The sequence below is a fragment of the Gallus gallus genome, chromosome 3, assembly GCF_016699485.2.
Source record: "Gallus gallus isolate bGalGal1 chromosome 3, bGalGal1.mat.broiler.GRCg7b, whole genome shotgun sequence".
Lineage (NCBI taxonomy): Eukaryota > Metazoa > Chordata > Aves > Galliformes > Phasianidae > Gallus > Gallus gallus.
This window is the reverse complement of record NC_052534.1, coordinates 85,405,728-85,426,365: the sequence shown is the minus strand read 5'-3', so window position 1 is coordinate 85,426,365 and position 20,638 is coordinate 85,405,728. Positions and strand designations below refer to the sequence as shown.

General features: G+C 35.0%; 1 protein-coding gene across 2 annotated transcripts; it reads right to left on the bottom strand.

Annotated features, from left to right (window-relative positions):
• Positions 1-2,244: 2,244 nt before the first annotated feature.
• Positions 2,245-19,069, bottom strand: LGSN (lengsin, lens protein with glutamine synthetase domain). Of its 2 annotated transcripts, NM_001038586.2 has the most exons (4): positions 18,996-19,069; positions 10,975-11,965; positions 4,962-5,140; positions 2,245-3,530 (listed from the first exon to the last, which is right to left on the bottom strand). In NM_001038586.2, the coding sequence occupies exons 1-4, from the start codon at positions 19,023-19,025 to the stop codon at positions 2,331-2,333; spliced, it is 2,400 nt and encodes a 799-aa protein (NP_001033675.2). In that variant the 5' UTR covers positions 19,026-19,069; the 3' UTR covers positions 2,245-2,330. The 2 variants fall into 2 exon arrangements, with proteins under 2 accessions (NP_001033675.2, XP_046794957.1); XM_046939001.1 differs by lacking the exon at positions 18,996-19,069 and having other exon boundaries at positions 10,975-13,420.
• Between the last annotated feature and the right edge of the window lie 1,569 nt (positions 19,070-20,638).

Sequence of the window (20,638 nt, the reverse complement as noted above, 5' to 3'; positions counted from 1 at the left end):
CTTTCTTTTCTATTTTATTCTTGTCCATTAACATCAATGAAAAACAAAAGTAATTTTTTGCAAATCTAATAAGCTTGTTCTCTATTTCACTAGCTAAGGAAAATGATGAACAGGATGGACTCCAAGACAAATCACTGTCACATCCTATTGTATACATTCTTCACTTTTGACAAGTAAATCTTCTACAATTGTCCATCTCCCCATTTAGATTTCTCTGTAATGTATACTTCATCTGAAATTCCACCGAAATTATGCACTGAATTCTCTTTGTTTTTGCCAATAGTTTCAGATTAGCTGTTATTTTTTATAAAGAAACTATTATTTAAAAATATCACTGAATTTAAAATATCTCTCTCATCAGATTTGTAATCTTTCTTTTAATGTAAGGTGAGATAGATATATTTTTTTCCACAGAAAGGATATCCAAGCATTTTAATGGCAAATACCTCATAGCACCTATCTATTATCTCTTTTCATTGAAAAGATTTAGTGAAATACCATTGTGATACAAATTCTAAATATGTTATAAGTTACATGCAATATGGAATATTTTTCCATAAATGTCTATAGACTCAAGCTGGTATTATAAAAATGTTTTCTATGTTTTCTGTTACAAAAAAAAAAAAAAAATCCTTCCACTATTTTGAGTGAATGTTCACTTAATGATTATTAATGGTATTTATAAAAAGCATAGCTAGCCTAGCAAATATTTATTTAATTTATTTTTGACTTGCCAACTACCATAATGGCTTTATCACGCTGGTATTGTAAAAACTCATCTTGTAATACTTCAACTATTTTAAAAGCTTAGGAGTTTATAGCAATGTTCCTTGTAATTCTTCTGCATGGCATGGGATGGAAGGCCTGGCACGAACCAATACGTAGAAATAGTAGTCATGACATTACACACTGTCAAAAGCAGTACCATTTTGTCAGTGAATATATAAGTACATAGTGTGATTAAAGCTGAAAAAAATAAAAGATTCTTTATTAATAAAAGAAATTTCTCATGCAAAGTCTTGCAGCACCTGACTATAGTATTCTGGGAAACAAGCACTGCCTTATGCAAAGCTAGAGGTTTTAAATGTCATCGTAATTTTTTTTCAATTTAAAGCACTGCACAAGTTTAAATTACCAAACTGTGGTGCTTGAGACATTGATATTGGACCTGCAAAATAGTGCACAATACTTCAAGTGATGAAATGTTAACAGCACATCAGTCAATGGTAATTGATTTCAATTGAGCAGTACGAAGTGGTCATCTCTTCTCCTTCCCTTTCTGAAGCAAATGCATGAAAAATTGTTCAAGGATGCAGACAACTACAAAATTTCATAACTGCTTGTTTTGAAAGAAATATTCTTGATGTTTTCCCACAGAGTTGGAATTATTTTTGTTACACTGAAACATTATATTTTTAGTAACCTAGTCAATTTTCTATTTCAGATAGTGTTGTGACTGATTAAGGTATCTAAGTCACAAAATAACTGAAAGAACATCTCTCAGTTTTACATGGCATTTCTGAATCTCTCTGGGAAAGGCAAGATCACTTATGTTTTATTTAATCTGCTTTATTTTATAGAAAAAATAATGTGAAAAATATGTATAGATCAGAAATCAGATTTTGGAAACTCCCATGTGGGAATGTGCTTCTATATCAGGATCAGCTTCCATATAAACTTTAAATTTGTTAAGATTATTACATCTACAGAAGTAAAATACATGCCCATAGACATTTCTGGTACAGCTTTGCTTAGCCAGTGTGTCTGCTGTTATGTAAAAATCTTACTACTTTAATACATAAGATACATGCAATGATGGTCATTAATACATCTTGCCAAGATGAAGAACAAGGAATAGCTATTAAACTGTGCAACTGTTTGGACTAAACAAGGAGAGAGGTAAGAAAACATTATGAGCAAAGTATTTTTATGGGTGTTTTCTGCCATTATCTTGTGAAGACTGAGAAACAACCAGAAATAGAAGACGGGACTTGGTAAATAAATATGTTCATAGAGCCCCTGAAGAGCTTTTTGTGCAGCAAAACAGAAGCTCTTTTCCATTTCACCTTCTCTTTTCTTCTTTCCACCAGCAGGCCTGTTCACTTAAAATAAAAAACTAGTATTCTAAAAGCCTGTTAATATTTTTTCATGAATATCGGTTTTCCACTTTGCTGAATGTACAGACTATAAAATGAAATTGCCATTTACTATCCAAAGAAGGAAATGCAATAAATAACGCATTAAAACATTTTAAAATATATTTACTAATTTCAAGATATTTGTCTACACTATATGCATTTACACAGCATCAGTACAGAAGAGTGCTCCCTCTAAATAAAATACCCCAGGCATTTGTTCCTTTCACTATCCATTTCTTCAGTTTCTAACTCATAATGTTTCATGGCAATGAAATAACTGATGAAAGTTTCACCTAATGCTTCCTTAATGCATGAATCTTTCTCAAGTGCCACAAGAGCATCTTCTAGCTTCAGAGGGATGGATGAAGGTTTCAGATCAGATATGTGGTCTTCTTCCTGAGATGTATCATCATACCTAAGTCCTCTCTTTACTCCATCTAGGCCTGCAGCAATAGTAGCAGCAAGTACCAAGTAGGGGTTTGCTGTAGCAGAACTTAATTTATTCTCGATGTGAGTTCCTTTTCCACCATGACATTTGACATTAAAGGCACAGCTGTTATCATTATATGCCCATTTTGCACTTACAGTCTCCTTCGATTCTTTGCTGTATTTGGAATAAGGCTTACGGCAGCTGGTGGTTGGAGCCATCAAGCAGCTAATAGCTGCTGAGTGTGCCAGGAGACCAGATAGCCAATTTTTTCCAATATCTGTGAGCTCTTCAGCTCCATAACCAGCAGAAAACAAATTCTTCTGGCCACTCAGATCCCACAGGCTATGTGAGAGAGCACCTGAATTGTAGAATCCTGATTCTGAGAAAAAGCTAGCTATGTAGCTATACTTCTTAGCCACTTCTTTAATACCTGTTCTAAACGTGAAGGCACTGTCAGCAGCATCTATGCCAAATGCTGGATGAAAAGTAATCTCCATTTGTCCAGGCCCACTAGAAGAAGAAAAGCTTTCAATGTTGGCCCCAGTAGAATACATTCCTTCAATGAGCTCCTGAATGAATGTCTGGTCATGGTTATTTAGTATTGTTGCTGCAGGAAAGGATATTGTCTTTGAATTTACAACCTCAGTAATGCCATAAATACAAAATTCATAAGTGAAGGCAGAGTGTAGAGAAAAGCCATTGTCCTGAAGCTCGCTCAGCTGCTTCTTGGCAATGTGCCTAGGCGAGGTCATTAGAGGGTTGCCCAATACAGTGAAGGAATCACATATCACTCTAGCAGTCTGCTCCGTCCAGGGTAGAATTCGAAACGTTGATAAATCAGGATTCAGGATTATGTCACAATTAAAATTGGTTGCATTTATATAATCTATTTCATTATCCTTAGGATTAAGGGTCAGTTCAAGATAGCTTCTGGGCATGGCAACACCATGAATTGCTTTTTCCTAAACACAGAGCAGAATGACAAACAACCAAATGAGAAAATAACTGAATGGTATTTCTATGTCAGTAAAACTTAGAAAATTTTGATTTGTAGCAAGAACAGTAGTATTTTTCATAAAAGAACACCTAAAGCACAGCAGTCATTAAAATGGAAGATACCAGCCAATTACTGTGTCACTGTGAAGCAGGACAATCTTGTACAAGATTGGCATGAAAATTCTGGCATCAAATATCCTGACGATCGTTTTTTAAATTCCCATAAAGAAATGTAGAAAATGTTCAACACTTAGTATTCTTTTTTTTTTTTTTTTTTTTGTACAACTATGGGAATCGTCAGTCATGTGCAAACTTTGCAAGTCAAACTTTAATTTATAATTACTTTATGAGGCTTCAGCATTCTCTGAGCATTTGTTTTACAGAAAGATAAGTGACCGTAAAAGATTCAAGATGAAATTCAGGCTACCACTTCTCTTTAAATGCCATAATACTTGCCTCACCACTTTTCAAATGCAAAATTAAACCAAAAATTCTCACCTTCTGGTTTTATTGAGTTGGGGAAGAAAAAAAAAAAACAATCAAAAAGAAAAACATACAGAAGCATTTTCAAGTGAGAAATTATTATAATGTTTCAGTGCTCCCCTCTTAGGTAGCAAACAGGATAAACTCCTAATTCTACTTTCTCTCTTTGAACAGAGAACTTCCACATATGTAAATGAAATGTAGATAGGACATCTCCAAGCAAACGCCTTTACAACTTATAACAAAACCACTGGATGATGAAAGCTGCAATTATGTGGCTGTCAAGAGAAACTTGGCTCACTTTTACATTTTACTTTTATCTTTCCAAGGGAAAGGGAACAGAGGAGACAGAATGAACATGAAAAAGGAAAATCTCAGAGCTGATAAAATGTTTCCTAACCAGATGAAATTTTGTTGAAATACATAAAACCGTACATAATGGCTCCTCTAAAAATGAATGAATGAATCAACAGTGTGGAAAATATTGCTATTAAATCATTATTTCTCACCTGATTGACTACTATAACATTTCTAATAGCTAAGGACATTTTAATTTACTCTTTTTCTTTCTGTTAGTGGTTACAATTTTCTCAGTGCAATTTAGTGATATCCAGTAAATCTAAATCTTTATGATTGTGTAGAACTTGAAAAGATAAACAGAAGAGTTTACTAGAAGTGCAAACAAGAAATTACTGGCCATATTTAATTGGATTACCATTTTTGAGAAACAGAGGGATAGATGATTACAGTGATGAAAAAATGTCCACATTCTTTGGAACACTAACAGGTGAAAGGAGCAGATAATTTGTTAAGTTTGAGATTCTGCTTGCACTAGGAAGATATCTATATATATAATATAAATTAAGGACAGAGCAATGAAAATACTAGATGTATCTAGAAACCAAAATACTTACATGAAAAAAGCGAGAAGGAACGTTCTTTGATCTTGACACACCATGGAGATCTATTGATTCAAATCTGACGAACTGTATGCTGTCCCTGGCCATCTGCTGCTTAATAAATTCAATGTGAGAGAACAGGTGAAGGAGGCTTGGAATTCTGAGGCTGTTTATATCAGGTTCTCTGCCGGATGCTATAAGTGAAGAGAAATGTTCATATTAAAAAAAAATAATGAATACTGCAATACAGGCTGTTCTAAAAAGTACAATAGTGGCAAACTGTGATACAGAATGTAAAAATAAAACTAAGGAAATGATATGGATCACAAAACATTTTTGTAAATAAACAGTTTTTTGTTTTGTTTTGTTTTGTTTCCTGAGAATCCATTCAAAATCCTTTATTTTTTGGAATAGTCTCTGACTTGAATGTTTTTTCAATAGGAGAACACAAGGCTACTAAGCACTGAAGCCAGGGATTTCTGAGGAATACCTCGGTTAGTTTATTGGGTGAGTGTAGAAGCACAAGTAGTGACTAGATACCTTTTTCCCACTAAAAGTTGATTTACTTCAGATTTTATGTTCATTTAAAATCTTTAAAAAGTGCTTTGATAATGAAATATGATAAAAAACGTATTTATCTACTAAACCTTTCTCAATACCTCCTGAGGAGGCCTGCAGTCTTCTCCACCTTAGGCACCACACTTTTTAGAGGAGATTATGCATTTGCTGGCATGGAGTTGCCTTCTTTACAGTACTACAGCAGCTGTAGGACTGTATAAACTTGTTGACATAAAAGCGGTAACAGTTGAATTATAACTTCCATAATGGACCAGATACCTAAGAATAGTAACTTACTTTCACAAACCTCTTGATCTCTCAGCCTATTTTTCTTTTGCATATCTAAGCATTATTACTACTCAGGTTAAACTGTATAAAATATTAATTTCTATTTACTACCATAAACTTACTAAACCAAAGGCAAAAAATATGATATCAAGATCTTAAAATAAAATAAAATATTTCTTCCTTTGTAGTAGGAAAGTCCTCCATTCTTTCATGGAAACTGAGAATATGACCAGATGAATTTTTTAAAATCATTCAGACCAACATTAAAATAAAGAAAAAAAAATTGTCACAGACACCTTCTCTCTTTTCCTTTCATCTGTTTCAGCTGTGAGCTGCTTATGGAAACAGCTTTTTTTCTCTGTCCTCCAAAAGCACTGGGAAACTATGTCCTTAAAGAAATATATATTGATTAAGGAAGTCCTGTCCAATCATTTGCAACACTCACTCACTTCGTTACAGATGCTGACAAGACACAACTAGTGAGCAGGGAATATATGTAAATTAACATTACTTTGTGTATGTCATCCAAGAAACGAGGACTTGAATCCCACTTCAGTCATCCCATTTTGTTTTACAACATAAATATTTACTGATTTCTTTATGAATCTGAACATCAAGCAGCAGACTATTAGCAAATAATAATCTGTGGTTATTGATCAGATGGATAGAGCTCAAAAAGATTCTGGGAATCTTCCTATGGATTAGAAGTGGCATCTTCAGCTCTAGGGTAAGAAGCCTGAGGTTTTTGGCTGTAAAAGCAGTACTAGAGCCTTTATTCTACAAGTGTAACTTCCTGTGCAAAAATGGTATGTATTTCCCTTTCCCATTCAGGGTTTAAATTCCAATTATGTCACAATTAGGTCTTAATGTTTTCATATTACTCAAAGTAATATTTGACTGTCAGACTTGGATATAAGGCTTGCAAATATTTCTTATAAAGAAGAAATGTGTCATGTACTACTTACATCTTCTGAACAAACATTTTTTCAGGAAAAAATCTCTGCATAATTTATGAAAAACAACTTTAACTCTGACCCAAATAATCCTATAAATCAGTGTTCCAGTGGAGATAAAATAATTTTATAGTAATTTGAAAGTGATAAGTAAATGTGACATATGTTCATAGTAATGATAGATGAATTCATATCACAATGCAAAACTACAGATATACTTTATTTAAACATCTAACAATGGTAAGTACTTTTTTTAAAATTATATGTGCATTACCCGCAAGCTAAGGTTGTTATTTCAATAAATGTATAACTACATAATTATGTTATATGAAATGTCATAAATGAATAGAAAAATTCTAAAAGCAATGTGTGTTAAACAACATTAAGAAAACCAAAACAATTAACTGAAGAAGTGAGAACTGTATTTTCAGGTTTGACTTGATATAATTAGTGATGGATCTTTTTAGATGATGAGGTTAAAATTAATATCGGTATTTTAATTTAAATTAGGCTAGACTAAGTCCATGCAGCTAGTGATGGATAAAGTTTGGAAAAGAATAGTTAGGAAACCAAGTACTTTGTCTTTTCCCTGTTCATACAAACTTTAACTAGAGCATCACCTACTGTAGATAAGGTAGCAAAAAAATAAATGTTCAGCAAATGTAGCAGACATAGATACACAATCTAACAGTCGTACATTCTCATGAGGGAGAACTACATTCACAAGTGTAATTGTTTCCCTGGGACTGTAGAAATAAAGACATCGCCATTTTCAATTCATAAACTCTACTAGCAGAAACATACATCAATTTCACAAGATGCTCGAATTTGGGCTCAGATTTTCATTTTAGAATTGATTTTTAAATCCAGACTGGACTTCTTTTATAAAGAAAATTGCTACATGTAGTTTCTAGATATTTGTATCAAATCAGTAGTATACAGGTAAACATTTAATGTTTGTTTTTCTGTGGTTCTATCTATATTTTTCATGTAAGTTACCACTGAGAAGCAATTGGTATCACTTGTGGTTTTTTTCTATTTACTACAAACTAGCTACTAATATATAAAAATTATCTACACATATTTAAAAATATATATGAATAATGCAAAACTACAAATATTACTCAAAAAATCTATAAACATAGATTAACATACAAATGTTAATATAAAAATGAGTGAATGCACCATATGAAATGGAATGCAAGATTATTTAGGGAAAATAAGCCTTTGCACAATGCTCAAGGTAGATTAAACTCTTTAGTACATTGTAGAAGGAGAGGTGCAGAGAAATAGTATAGAATCCATTTCAGTTACATTAGGTCTAAACTAATTACTCTGGCAACACTGCAATGTTAGTAGAAAGAAAATGGATATCTCTACTAGTAAGGAAGAATCACTGTTTGAATATACCTCTTTTACTCACAGGGTTGCAAGATGACTGGCTTACCACCAGATGAGTTGAATCTTACACAAAAGGGGACATAATAGAGCAGAAAAATAGGATCTTATGTTGTATTGATCCAAGAAAAAAAAAAAAAGGATAATCATAAAGAGTCATACAGCAAGAAGAGATTTAGAGATTTCAGCTATTGGTATATTGGTATGAAAGATAAAGGATTTAGGACTTCTAGTTTGCTTTAAAGAAAAATATTTGGGTTTTGAGCCTGTGACGCAAAAAAAAAAAAAAAGTAGCAAGGAGTATACAGGTTAGCTCAAAAGAAAAAGGAAAGAAAAAGGCAGAAAATATGATCATTTGCTCAACAAAAAATAGGGACAATTGAGGTTTAGAAAGCAGCTAAGCTTCATCCGTGCTATGTCTGAGTTCAAAATGTAGAAAATTAAATATAAAATATATATATTGAACTGCAGATGGGGCATAAAGTATGTACATGATGGAATAGCATGGCTTTGTTTTTTCACTTTAGGTAATCTGCAAGGAAAGAACAGATTATACAAGGGCTGCTTGAAAGCAATGCCTCCTATTTTATTATGTTGGCCCATGATGGCTGAGGTGGATGTTGGTGGTATGGCAGTAGAGGTTGAACTTTCCCACCAAAATTCTACTACATTTTGTTGCCATGCAACAGGCGGCAACAGAGGGGCAGTGTGCCCCATAAATACCATTAAGATTAGATATCTGAAAATTTGCTATATATGAGGAGTTGTATTTTAGATATATTCAGTGTCAGTACATGCTTAGATCCAAGACTTCTGCTTGGACGTTTCAGTAACTAAAATGTTTAGGATAATATATTATCAAAGTCTTATCAAAATTAACTAATTAATTAATTATTAGGGCAAAGACTCATTCAAGATATCAGAATTTATCCAAAGCTTTCTTCTTTACTTAAGCTACTAAGTATATACAATGAAGTTTAGTTTCAAAACACATTTCTACTATATTAGAAACTATTTGTACACAAGGATTGTTCTTCTGTTTGCTAGAGGAAATATTAAAACGTACACAGCACCATACAATTTGTTAGGCAAAAGCCAAATGTAATCCAAAGCTCAGAGATTCCAAAATTTTTTGTTATTGAGTTTGTTTTAGATGAGATAAAACAGTTTTACCCCATCTCCCTTCAAAGTTAGTTTTCATCTATGGATCTCTTACAGTTGCTTCCGGCATTTCAAACCAGTGAGGCAAATAATCTAAGATAACCATGTAGACTTCTTCCCCATTGGGTAGAAAGAGAAGCCAAACTCCAGAGGCCAATTTCTCACCAACCTCTTACCTTTTTGAAGATAGAATTCCTGTCTTTCTCTACTGATAAGGTAATGAGCTTGGATTAGACATTTTAAGTGGCTAAAATCTGGATGAAATCTCCCTGTGGAGTCTGCAATTAATCTCTTCAATTCCTTATAATTTTTTAAATGGTGTCATAATGAAGAACAGTTATTCCTGTGTTTTAAAGTGTATTTCCTGGCTTTGAAAACAGCAAATGAGAAAACAGTGTTAACCTAGATTTGACAATGAATTTTGCTAGCCTTTTAGAAGAACAACATCAACTTGTCAGGGAACAGCATTCAGAGCAGTCTAAGAAATAGTCCTCTGACCTGTGTATTCTAATAGAAAGGTTTGAGCACAAAGTATTTTTTCAGACCTGTTAATTTCTCATTCAATTCCCTGAATTAGTTCTGATATACAGCCATTCATGGATATCTTGCCTGAATTTGTTCAGACTTGTTAACATAATATGTCAAAAATTGTTCTGTAGCTAACAAAATTAGGTATACATTCAGATTCTTTACAGATTATCCATAGCCATGCTTCCACCATCTGAAAGCAGAACAAGAGAGAATGATAACTTAATACTGTTGTATATTAATACTGTCTTGCATTCTGTTATACAGCTAATGATTGACAAAATATCTTGTTAATGAAGATAAAATATTCATATTTCTCGTATCACTGAAATAAATCAAAGAGCATCATAAATACCCTGAAAAGCTTATAATATTATCTGAGCCTGATGCTCCCAGAAATTTATTAACCTGATATCTGTTCAATTGGCATTTTCTTTGTGGGTTTTATTGTCCTTCCTCGAATAGGTATAAAAAAACTAATTGCTCAAGCTCATCACATTATTATAGCTAATAGGAGCTTTCAAATTTTTGACCCAGCTAGTCTAGAAGTTTAGTTTTTACTAGTCAAAGAAACCACAGCCTATTAGTAGCAATTAGTTTACTCTATAAAAACTTCTAAAATGAACTTCTTGAACAGCATGAAGATAAGAGGAAGTTCTCTGTGTCATTTTCTTTTTTTCCACCATAGTTCGTATTAGATATTTTTCATTACAGTCCTCTAATAGGGCAAATAACTGAAAACACCACCTGCACATAGGGACTATTTCCTCTGCTGTAAATGTTAAAAAGGAAATTTTAGGAAGGCCAAGTAACTTAAGAGTTCCGTGATGCCTAGCAGACCTTTGGGAAATGTTGTCTGTGCTCAGTTTAAATGAGGAAATATTTCAGTTCTAGTGAACAAGACATAGCCACTTGTGCATGGCAGTCTCTGGCAGGTAACTTGGCTCTGTAAGAGCCTTACTTGAAAAAAAAAAAAAAAAAAAAAAAGCATAGATGTAGGGTACAACTTCTCATCCCTATCACCCAGGTGTCGAATTTCTTGTGCTCAAGTTCTGACTAAATTTTGCAACATCACAAAACTGCACAAAACAATAGAAACATATTCTTTAATAGTATAGTAGGTGATGGCTAAATATCCTTACCAGCATTACCTGCAGAAGAGTCAAACTGAATCTCAGGAGCAGAACTTTCGGCACTCATGGAAGTCTCTGGTTGTTTCAGGAATGGCTGATCCACCTCACCTCCTACTGGTTGCGGTTGATCAGATCCTGCAGAGCTGAGGACCAGCAGAGGATTGCTCTGCTGCCCTGCTCCCTCCTCATGAAAACTGTGGTACTTTTGAGTATCTTTTCCAAAATGGAGACTAAGCGTCTCAAAGGGCCTGCCTTGTTTTTCAGCTCTTTTCTCCACAGGCTTCAGGTTTTGTTGACTAAAAGTGCCACTTGACCCGTCTCTGTAATTGGGCCCATGGGCAGGCAGAGGGCCTTCACTCAGAAGTTTTTTCAGCTCTTGCAGACTTTGTCTAGAAATGCCAGGTGCTAAAGATACAGCAGTGTCACTCCCTTGTGTGGTTGCAGTGCTCTCCAGGGAACCCATCTTTGTCACATGAAACTTGCTGTTTTCTTCATCCATCCTGCCCCAGACCTCTTGTTTATGCTCTGTCTTCTCACTGGCCTCTTCTTCACACACTGTCTCTGTGCATTCAACTTTCTCTGTGTTGCCTGTGGATTGTACACCCATGGACAGCTTTGTTTTACCTGATGTCTCTGTCCCCTCCTGCATTTTTTCTATTGCTATTTTCCCACTGTGAGCGTTTTCTGGGATGTCATGTGTTTCCCCAGACATGTCTCCTTTCACGTTGCTGCCAAAATAGGAACTGCCTCTGTCCCCTCTGTCGTTTTCTACCAGAGGAAAATTATTCAGGTTTTGAAGAGAATGATGCAGTGGTGGTTCTGAACTAACAATGGTTCCTTGAAGAGGATGAGGATCTGGGATTTTTGAGGTGAGAGATGGCTCAATCTTCTCATTTTTTAATAGAGGAGCATGCTTTGTGGTACCTTTGATTCCCTTTTTCTTTCTGAAACTACATATACTGTTGCCATCAACTTCATCATTGTCAATTCCAGCTGTGTTCTGTAACCAGCAATAAAATATAAAGCCAAGTAATATGCATAAACGAAACAGAACAGAGAAAGGGAGTGCTACCACCAGCTGCATTTCCCTTGTAGCACTTCCAGGACTTCTTGCTAATAGAGATCTCTGTGAATACTTAACTACACTCAGGTTAGGCTATTTGGATAAGATTTTCTCACTGAATTCTTTTTCTTAAGTTTTAGAACAAAGCTGGTAAAAGTACATTTATAATTTAATTTTCAGGCAGATTTAATAGATTTCAGCTAATAGATTAAAACATACGTGACAACATTTGTCAAGAAATGTGCTCTTTAAATGTGAGGAAAAAAAAAGTATTTGTAATAATCACATTTATGTTTATTCTTATTTATGTTAAAATAGCTTTGTTTTTGGTTTTTTGTTTTTTGTTTTTAATAGAGGAAATGTATTGCCCTTAAACATGGAACCGTACCAATTCTTATAAGTATGGGAAGTGAAACCTGAAAATACATCATTTTTAAATGAATTTCACAATCTAATTTCGCTAAATAACCAAACTCCCCAGGCAGTAGTCAAATGAGCAAATCCATGTTTGGATGTGTAAGCAGGAAAGAAATAAGATATTATATTTACTTTTATTTTTTCTATTTATGTGATTTAGTGCTGGGAGCAGATTTTGAAATGGATGTAAAAAATAAAAATAGAGATGGTGTAAAGGGGAAGTAGAGAAAATAATATGTTTGTATTATCCCAATGAATATCAGTATGTGCCTGAATCATCTCTCCATTAGTGTGATTAATCTGACGATGACAGGAAAAAGAACAAAGGATAGAAAATAAGAAGTAGCAAAGATTTTAATATCATGAATGATTAATTATTTCACAAAATATCAAGGTAGGGATCAAATTCTCCATCTTCTGACGTCATAATTGTGGTTCTGTAGTACTATTTAACCAACAAAGAAATCACTCCATATTTGGTCACAAATTGTCATGAATACATTCTCAAGCATGTATTTAAAACTCAGCATCTTTGCCAAGAGTTCTTGGCTTGCTTGGGTCAGGCTGGAACTGAGGACTGTAAAATCACTGAGAAACAAAGAGCTATCCTCTGTATCAGACTGTTCTTTACCTTTTCCATAAAGGAATAATCTGTGCGCTCTACAATTTCTGAATTTCCAGAAGAAAAAATGATCTGCACAAAAGCAGAATACCCATCTGGGTAAGGCAATAGACCCTCCTGGTGGCAGACAAAACCACTTAGAAGAAAAGGCAACAGCATCTGAGATGTATATGTAAGGAAACAATTACATGGCTTTCATTATAATCATCGATATCTCCATTTTTCTGTGTTATTCTTCACCCATTATGCTATTTTCTGTCATTATCCCAGTCAAAAAGGCATAGAACTTGTTTCTTAAAACAGAGTTTGAAGAAACATTTCCTTCCTCTCTCCCCCTTGCTCTGAATCTCTGCAGTGTGTTTTATTTACAGCTTCTTTCAGAGCTCACCAGGGCATTCCTGCTGGTGCAGAAAGCAGATAACAGACAGCTCTCTAGTAAAGACATTATAAAATTTAAATGTAATGAAGAAACATTCCTGAATAACAAAGCAGACAAGACCTATTTATAACTGAGCATTTTAACATTACTTATACAAAACCATGAGTGAAGCTGGGGAAATACCAACTGCCAAATGGATAAACCCAAATAATTTTAAAATAAAAGAGGTATCTAAATCAATTTCAAGATATATAAAATGATGTTCTGAAAGGAAAGATGCCATGAAAACTATCATGAAAAGATTGAGTTTCAAATTAATTAATGAAAAATATTTACAGAAGCATCCTTTGTGGCAGAGGCTGCCACTATTAAAATTTTCAGATTTCTTCTTCATGAAGTCTTCAACAGTCATTAGTTTTCTTTGGATAACTTGAAACCAGTACCATAACCATTATATTTGCATTTCTGCCCTATAATGCATTCGTGTATTCTGTACTTAAAGATCACTACTGACAGTTTAAATGGTAGACTCAGTTTTCTCCAGTTGTTCCTCTAACAGATCTTTGAAAAACTATTCAACATAATGACTGAAGATTAATATATCCATTTGTATATTACTTACATCTTGAGTCAAACAAAGAGTAGTTTATGTAACACATGCAGAACATCAGAAGTCTTTCAGTTAAATGCTTTGATGAACGCATGGTAGCAAGCCCACATTATGATATTTACCAAAACAAATTCTTTTTGCATCGAGAAGAGCAGTATAAGGACTGACCACTTGTAAAGATGTTAATGAAAATGTTTGTTTTTAACAAAATTCTAATAACAAATGTACCTATAGTACTCTGCAAAGAGTTTGTTTTCTCTACAGAAGTTGAGGCTGTGGTGCTGCATTTTTATCACAGAATATTTGTCATAGGAAAGGGATATTGTTGCACCTATTGCTTTAAAAAACATTGATCATTTTTACTTTTAAAGAAAAAAATCTCTTATACTTAGGACATTGTATCTGCGCTAATCTACACTTTACCTAAGGTACTCAATACAGGGTGCTGTCCCTGGAGACTTTCAAGGCCAGGCTGGACCAGGCTCTGGGTAACTTGATCTAGCTGTGGATGTCCCTGTTCATTGCAGGTGAATCAGACGAGATGACCTTTAAAGGTCCCTTCCAGCTCTGAGGATTATATGATTCTATGATTCTAGAAGCATGAGCCACCACATAGCCTTATTGTCTGTCAGTTTATGGGGGTGTCAACAGTCAGAAAAGGTCCAGAACAGTGTGGGAAGCACCTGGGAAATACAACCTAAGAATTTTCTCCCTAATTTATTATTTATAGAAAGTTTGTTTTACAGAAGACAGGATAATTAAGTAAAGTAACATCTTGAAAGAGCTACAGTACAAGTGAGCTGGAGAGTGATCATGACTTAATTTCATGGAATCATGATGGGTAGAAAGGAAAAAGTAGTAGTCATGGCATTAACACGGTAAAAGCTCTAATTAGTGTCATTAACAAATGTTCCTACTTTCTTTCCTGTGTGGCAGCAGTAACAGCATACCCTATAGCTACATGAAAGTTTTTTAGCCAGCATTTGTTTCAGCATCATTCTGGTTTTGTTTGCTTGTTTTCAAATGTTTACTGGTAAGCTCAGTAAAAAGCCTTGAAACATTTGAAATTTGATTCTCTTCCTCAGTTAGTGAACACTCAAATGGTGATTTGGTTATTCTTCCCAGAAATACAAGGTTCAAAATCTATGTAGTGTATGCTGCATTATGCAACAAATTAAAATTCACATTTTCTAAAAGATGTATCTGTTATGAACCGTCACTGATAGGTATCGGTACTCTACAAGTCCTGACTTCCATCAGACCTTTTTGCTCCAATGCTGCAACTTGTGCTGATCCCCTTGGTATGGGAGATTTGCTGCTGGGAGAGTTTCCATTTTGGTAGAGGTGGACCAGTGCAACTCCTAGAACAGGCAGGAAGACTAGGGTGGAATAGAAGTCAATTCCTGTTATGGACAATTTCAACTCATACAAATAACAGCTTTGCTTGTATTTACTAGATACCTATCTATCGCTTTGAGTGCATAAGAGTCTGGATGTTTGTGACTATCAGCAGGAAAATGTCCTTACATTACAGACAGCACCTCAGGGATACACTTGTGTATTAGAGCGGTGTATTAGGGAACCATGCCAAATGACAAGAGCAAGACAATATCCTGCTATTCAGCTCCCATATGATAATGGCAGGTGGGAAGTGGAGAGAATACAGAATAGTACAAGCAAGCAGACATTTCAGCCCTTTGCAGATAAGATTGCTAGCTCTACTTAACCCAGTTACACGCCACTTCTGGCATGTTTTCAGACTTCCACAGCTGATAGACATTTTATATCTTGTGGCAATGCAAAAGCCATACATCTAAAACAATTGATCTTAATCAGTTTGTGTTCCTTCTAAGCTTTGTAGAGGCTCTGAAGTGGAACACTAACTGTATCATGAAATACAATGCTGTCGAAAGGCAGTTCATCTGTAACCTGCCAATCCTCAGGCCAAGAACATCTGGAAATGTAAAATGTTGCCCTTGGGAGGAATAGTAAGCGCAGAGACTTCTGGTGGGTGGAAGAGGTGAAAGTCCAAGACAATTATTGAACACTTGCCTCAAAAGGATTTTATAAATGATTCAAAATATATCTGCAATGTACTGTGGGACAAAGTCAGATGTTGCAAAGGGAAACTTCTATTTTTTCCTACTTATTCTTCCTTTCTGAACTTAGGCAAGGCTGCAAACATTACTACGGTTTATAAACTTCTCTGAGCAATGTATTTATGAAGAGAGACAGGAAAATGAGAAAAAGGAACTCACACTATAGCATTTGAAAGGAAAAACTGAGGAAAGGAATATGTTTTTAAAAGATTTCCTGTGTAACTGCAGATAAACAGATGCAGAAGGAAAGTGAAATAGGAAACAGTGCAACTCTAGCATCAGCTTTTTATATATATATAAATATAATCAACAAGATAATCAATGTGCCGGCTACTGGCTATCCAAAGAAATGATGCAGCCACTCGGTAAACTGCACCACAGTTAATCACACCTTTGTTTTCACTTTTCTTTCAGATTATTAACAAATTTTAGCCATTATTTAAGAAGCATTAGGAGATCAAATTGTGATGATCTTCCTCAGTTGTTGATAAATATTTTTCAAAAACAGAAGATTCATTTTGCAAAGACCATCAAGCCATCAAAATGTGGTATGACTAAGATTTAGAAAAATGTGGAAAACAGAAGAACATATATGCTAAAAGCAAAAGTGGAAAAAAAAAAACATGAGGTCATTTGAATGTGTTATTTATTTAAACTGCTTCACTTGGTTTGTTATTCTATCATAAAAATGAGTTGATAAAGTGAAATGAACTGTTACCAGGCTAATTTCCAGTCTTAAAAAATCATAAGCTCTTGTTCAAATGATGTCAGCAATTGCCTTATTCACATTGCTTAAGCATTTTTCCAGATTACTTTCAAAAGTAAACCAACTTTTAAATTGCACTTTGATTGCAAATGCTGAGGAATTTTCTCTGAACCACTTGGGCTGCTACCAGGTTGCCTTTTACAGCTCCTTCTGTTTGGTACGGTCAAGTTCAACTGATGTTTTTATGTGGTAGCAAATCTCAGAAACTAAATGTCAAGTCTTAAAGAGAGGTGTTTCTTAGAACCTTACACAGTAGTGTGTGTAAAGCAAGTATGCCCATATCCAAGTTTTTTCTCTGTCTCTTCTCCTGACAGATGGAAAGGGTTGCCCAGCTGCCTCCCAGCAATGAAGCAGTGGAGGAGCAGAGGCAGCTGGAACTAATTTTCTACTGCTGGGAATTAATGCAGCTTCACTAGAGTTGCTGGAGTTACTCAGATTTATATCAGTAGAGAATTTGGTCCATGGAATTGGGGGAGTCATAGAGAGTAACTCAGGTATTTCTAGAGAGTTACTGTAGGCATACAGAGGGATTCTGGCTTTTTGCTTGTACTGTGTGCTATTACATGCAGATGCTGGTGGTTTGTAAGCTAGAGATGTGAAGATTGCTGCACATTGTCAAGATACTGCTGTAACTAATTTCTCTCTCAGTGACCTTGTTAGATGAAGTGGTTCCCAGAGAGTGATTTACTGCTACAGAAACCTCCCAGTGAAGGACCTGCAAGTGCATGAATATTAGGTATGTGTGATTGTTTTGTAGTTAGAGAAGCTCTGAAGCACAGTCTTGCCATAGGTCACAGGAAGATGACAGTAACATTAGGGACAGAGGTAGAGTCTCCTTCCTGCTTTGAAACTTGTAAATACACTCAAGATTATTAATGTCCTTCATGGGAAAATAAATGGAATGAGTTTAGCTCATTTATTTCTACATCTGACTTCAGCCTTCGTCTGCTATGGCTATCCAAATACTTCTTACTAGGTGTGCAATTAGTAGTAGTTTTACTTCTCAAGGTCACTGATTCTCTAACTGCTTCAAGGCAGCATAGTCCTTGTGACAAAGTTATTTAAAAGTACTTCCCTTGGACTATGCCACCTGCACCACATAAAAAAAATTCCCTAAAGTGAGATAGAATCTCATAATGAAGAAGCTAATCCTGCCTTCAAAATCATTTTGGACCCGAAAAGAACATTGGTGGTGTCATCTCTAACTTGCAGCAGTGTAAATGAGATGTAGTAACAGGATCCATTTAACACATGACTGATCCTTCATCTGGAAGACATTTGCAAGGAAATGGACTTAATGATCTACAAGACTTTTATGTCTAATTTCTGTGACTCATTTCATATACAAAGATGGTCTAGGAAGCAGCCAGTGACTCAGGGCAGGTGTATCTCTGGCACAAAAAATATCCATTTCTTCATACTGATAAAAATTTCTAGTAGCCTTAGGAAGTCTGTCTGCACCATTACTTCTAAGCTATGTTATATCTTTCTCAGCATTTTTAATTAAACATATTTCATGTTTTTCAGAAAGAGATCTCTTGGAGTCTACCCAAATAACAGGTATTTTTTATTTTTAACTTTATTGAAAGTATTTATTGTAATGCTTGCACAAGAATCAACTTTAAAATGCACTTATATGAAAACTGAGCAGCTACAACTTCACCCAGCTCAGTAGAATGACCCAAAATTGTCACTTTCTAATTTCAGTCAGACTCTGATAGACAAACAGTAGTGGTTCCATTCATATTAACGAATCCAGTCTGGTTTTCTACAAATATTAACAGGATCAGATTTTTGATCACTATTTCTGCTACTTTTGATAATCTTTTTAAAGAAAGACATGAGAAGGTAAAATGAGCTAGACTTGTTTTCTAAGGTAAATGGTTGTTTCTGTTTAAACAAGTCTTTATTTGATCCATGTCTACTGTAGAATTAGAACATACACAACACACATGCATTAAGAAAACTGTGTATAAAGCACAACAAAGTATTTGCTTGATTAAAATCTTGAAGCAGGTGCAAAAGTATTTTGTATCAGCTTTCCTGCTCAGAAATCATTCTGTCAGTCCCTTACCTGCTGAGTGAAATCTTCCTTTTTGTTCATGTCCACTTCATTCTAGTTCAAGTCACCATTAGATATGGCTTGGTAAAAGAGTAGTGGAAAGACATCTCGTATTTATAGACACAGACACAAAAAAAGGTTAGTTAAAACAAAACTGCTGTAATGTTCTTTTCCCAGAAAGCCATGTGAATGACAAACCATAGAAAGCAGCCCTGATGTGTCATGGCCAGGAGCACTGTTTTCTGGAACACTGTTGAAGTAGTGAACTGACAAATGCACATTATTAGCTGCCTGCCTGCATGGAAACAAAGACAACTGAGTATAAAACTGTTTTGCTCTACTTTTCTCCTCCCAAAAGGGTGGGTATTTTTGTTTGTTTGGTTTTTTTTGTCCTGCAGCAAACCATTTTTGTTCTAGAACAGAAGCTATTATTAGGCTTCTTCGAGGTAAAACCTATATGGCATTGTAACAACCATATGTTATTGGGGCACATGGGTAGGAATTTGAAAGGCGCAGCTCACTGCAAGAGCAACATGCAGTGCTAGACTGTCAATCAAGGTGTTTACATGTTGCTAATTAATACTGATGGATCTGGTTTTAGTAGATTTATAGAGAAAGGTCTTTTTTTTTTTTTTTGCATTAAATCTCTAAAAATATATCAAGGATTAGGTAGCTAAGTTGTTTTCCTTATACCTCTTTAGTTGTCAGGTTTAACATGGATTTAAAGGGGCATGCTTAACTGATGTTTCATTCATCTAAATTCCTTTAGCTGACATAACATTAGAGGATGAGTGTGTGTGCTTATAGCAGGCCCCAGGCAGCTGTTCATTGTTAAGAATCGTGTTAAGCATTGTGTTAATATAACACTTAATCCTGGGGGGGAAAAAAAAAAAAAAAGCTGGTTTGGCAATCTTTCATGTGTTTTAAGAATAAAATGTTCAGTTCATTAAAATTATCCCATACAAATAATGACTGTGGGTTAGGAACTATAGTTCAGAAAAATCTCAGGCATCTTCAGTGAACTTCGTAAGTGCTCAAGTCCCAGAAGATGATTCTGGAAATCCTTCTTCATCTTTGAGGCACCGAAAGGCCAGACCTCTTAACTCTGCAACTCCATCTGCTCAACTACTATGGCTGTCCTCATCCTAAGCTGCCCGACTTGTCAGAAATCAGAGCAGATCAACAATTTTGTAACTCTGTAAGCTTATCAGTATTCAAGAAATGAGCTTACTTAGAAAACTGTTAGCAATGTAATGTACTAAAAATGCTTTTTCCAGTTTATACCGGCTACCAATTCATACCTAATATTGTTATTAGTAAATCCAGTTCATCAAGTGTATGTACTTAGTAGCTTAATGTCCTCATAGATATATGTTATTTGTGGCATCAGTGGAAAGGGAGCCCTAAGAGAACAAGCATGTTCTCTGTAGGAGAGGCAGAGATTTACACAGAATGTTCCTTTTCTTTTAGATTATAGCATTGATGTCATGAGTTTGCATGCTTATTTAATTCAAATATGCTGGGCTTCAGCCACTAATTTTCAAATATTAATCTAAAAACCCAGACACCTTGGAATTACAACACAGAGACCAACAGAATGATCACTGGATATTTTAACTACAGATACTTTGTAGACACTATGATGAGTATGCACT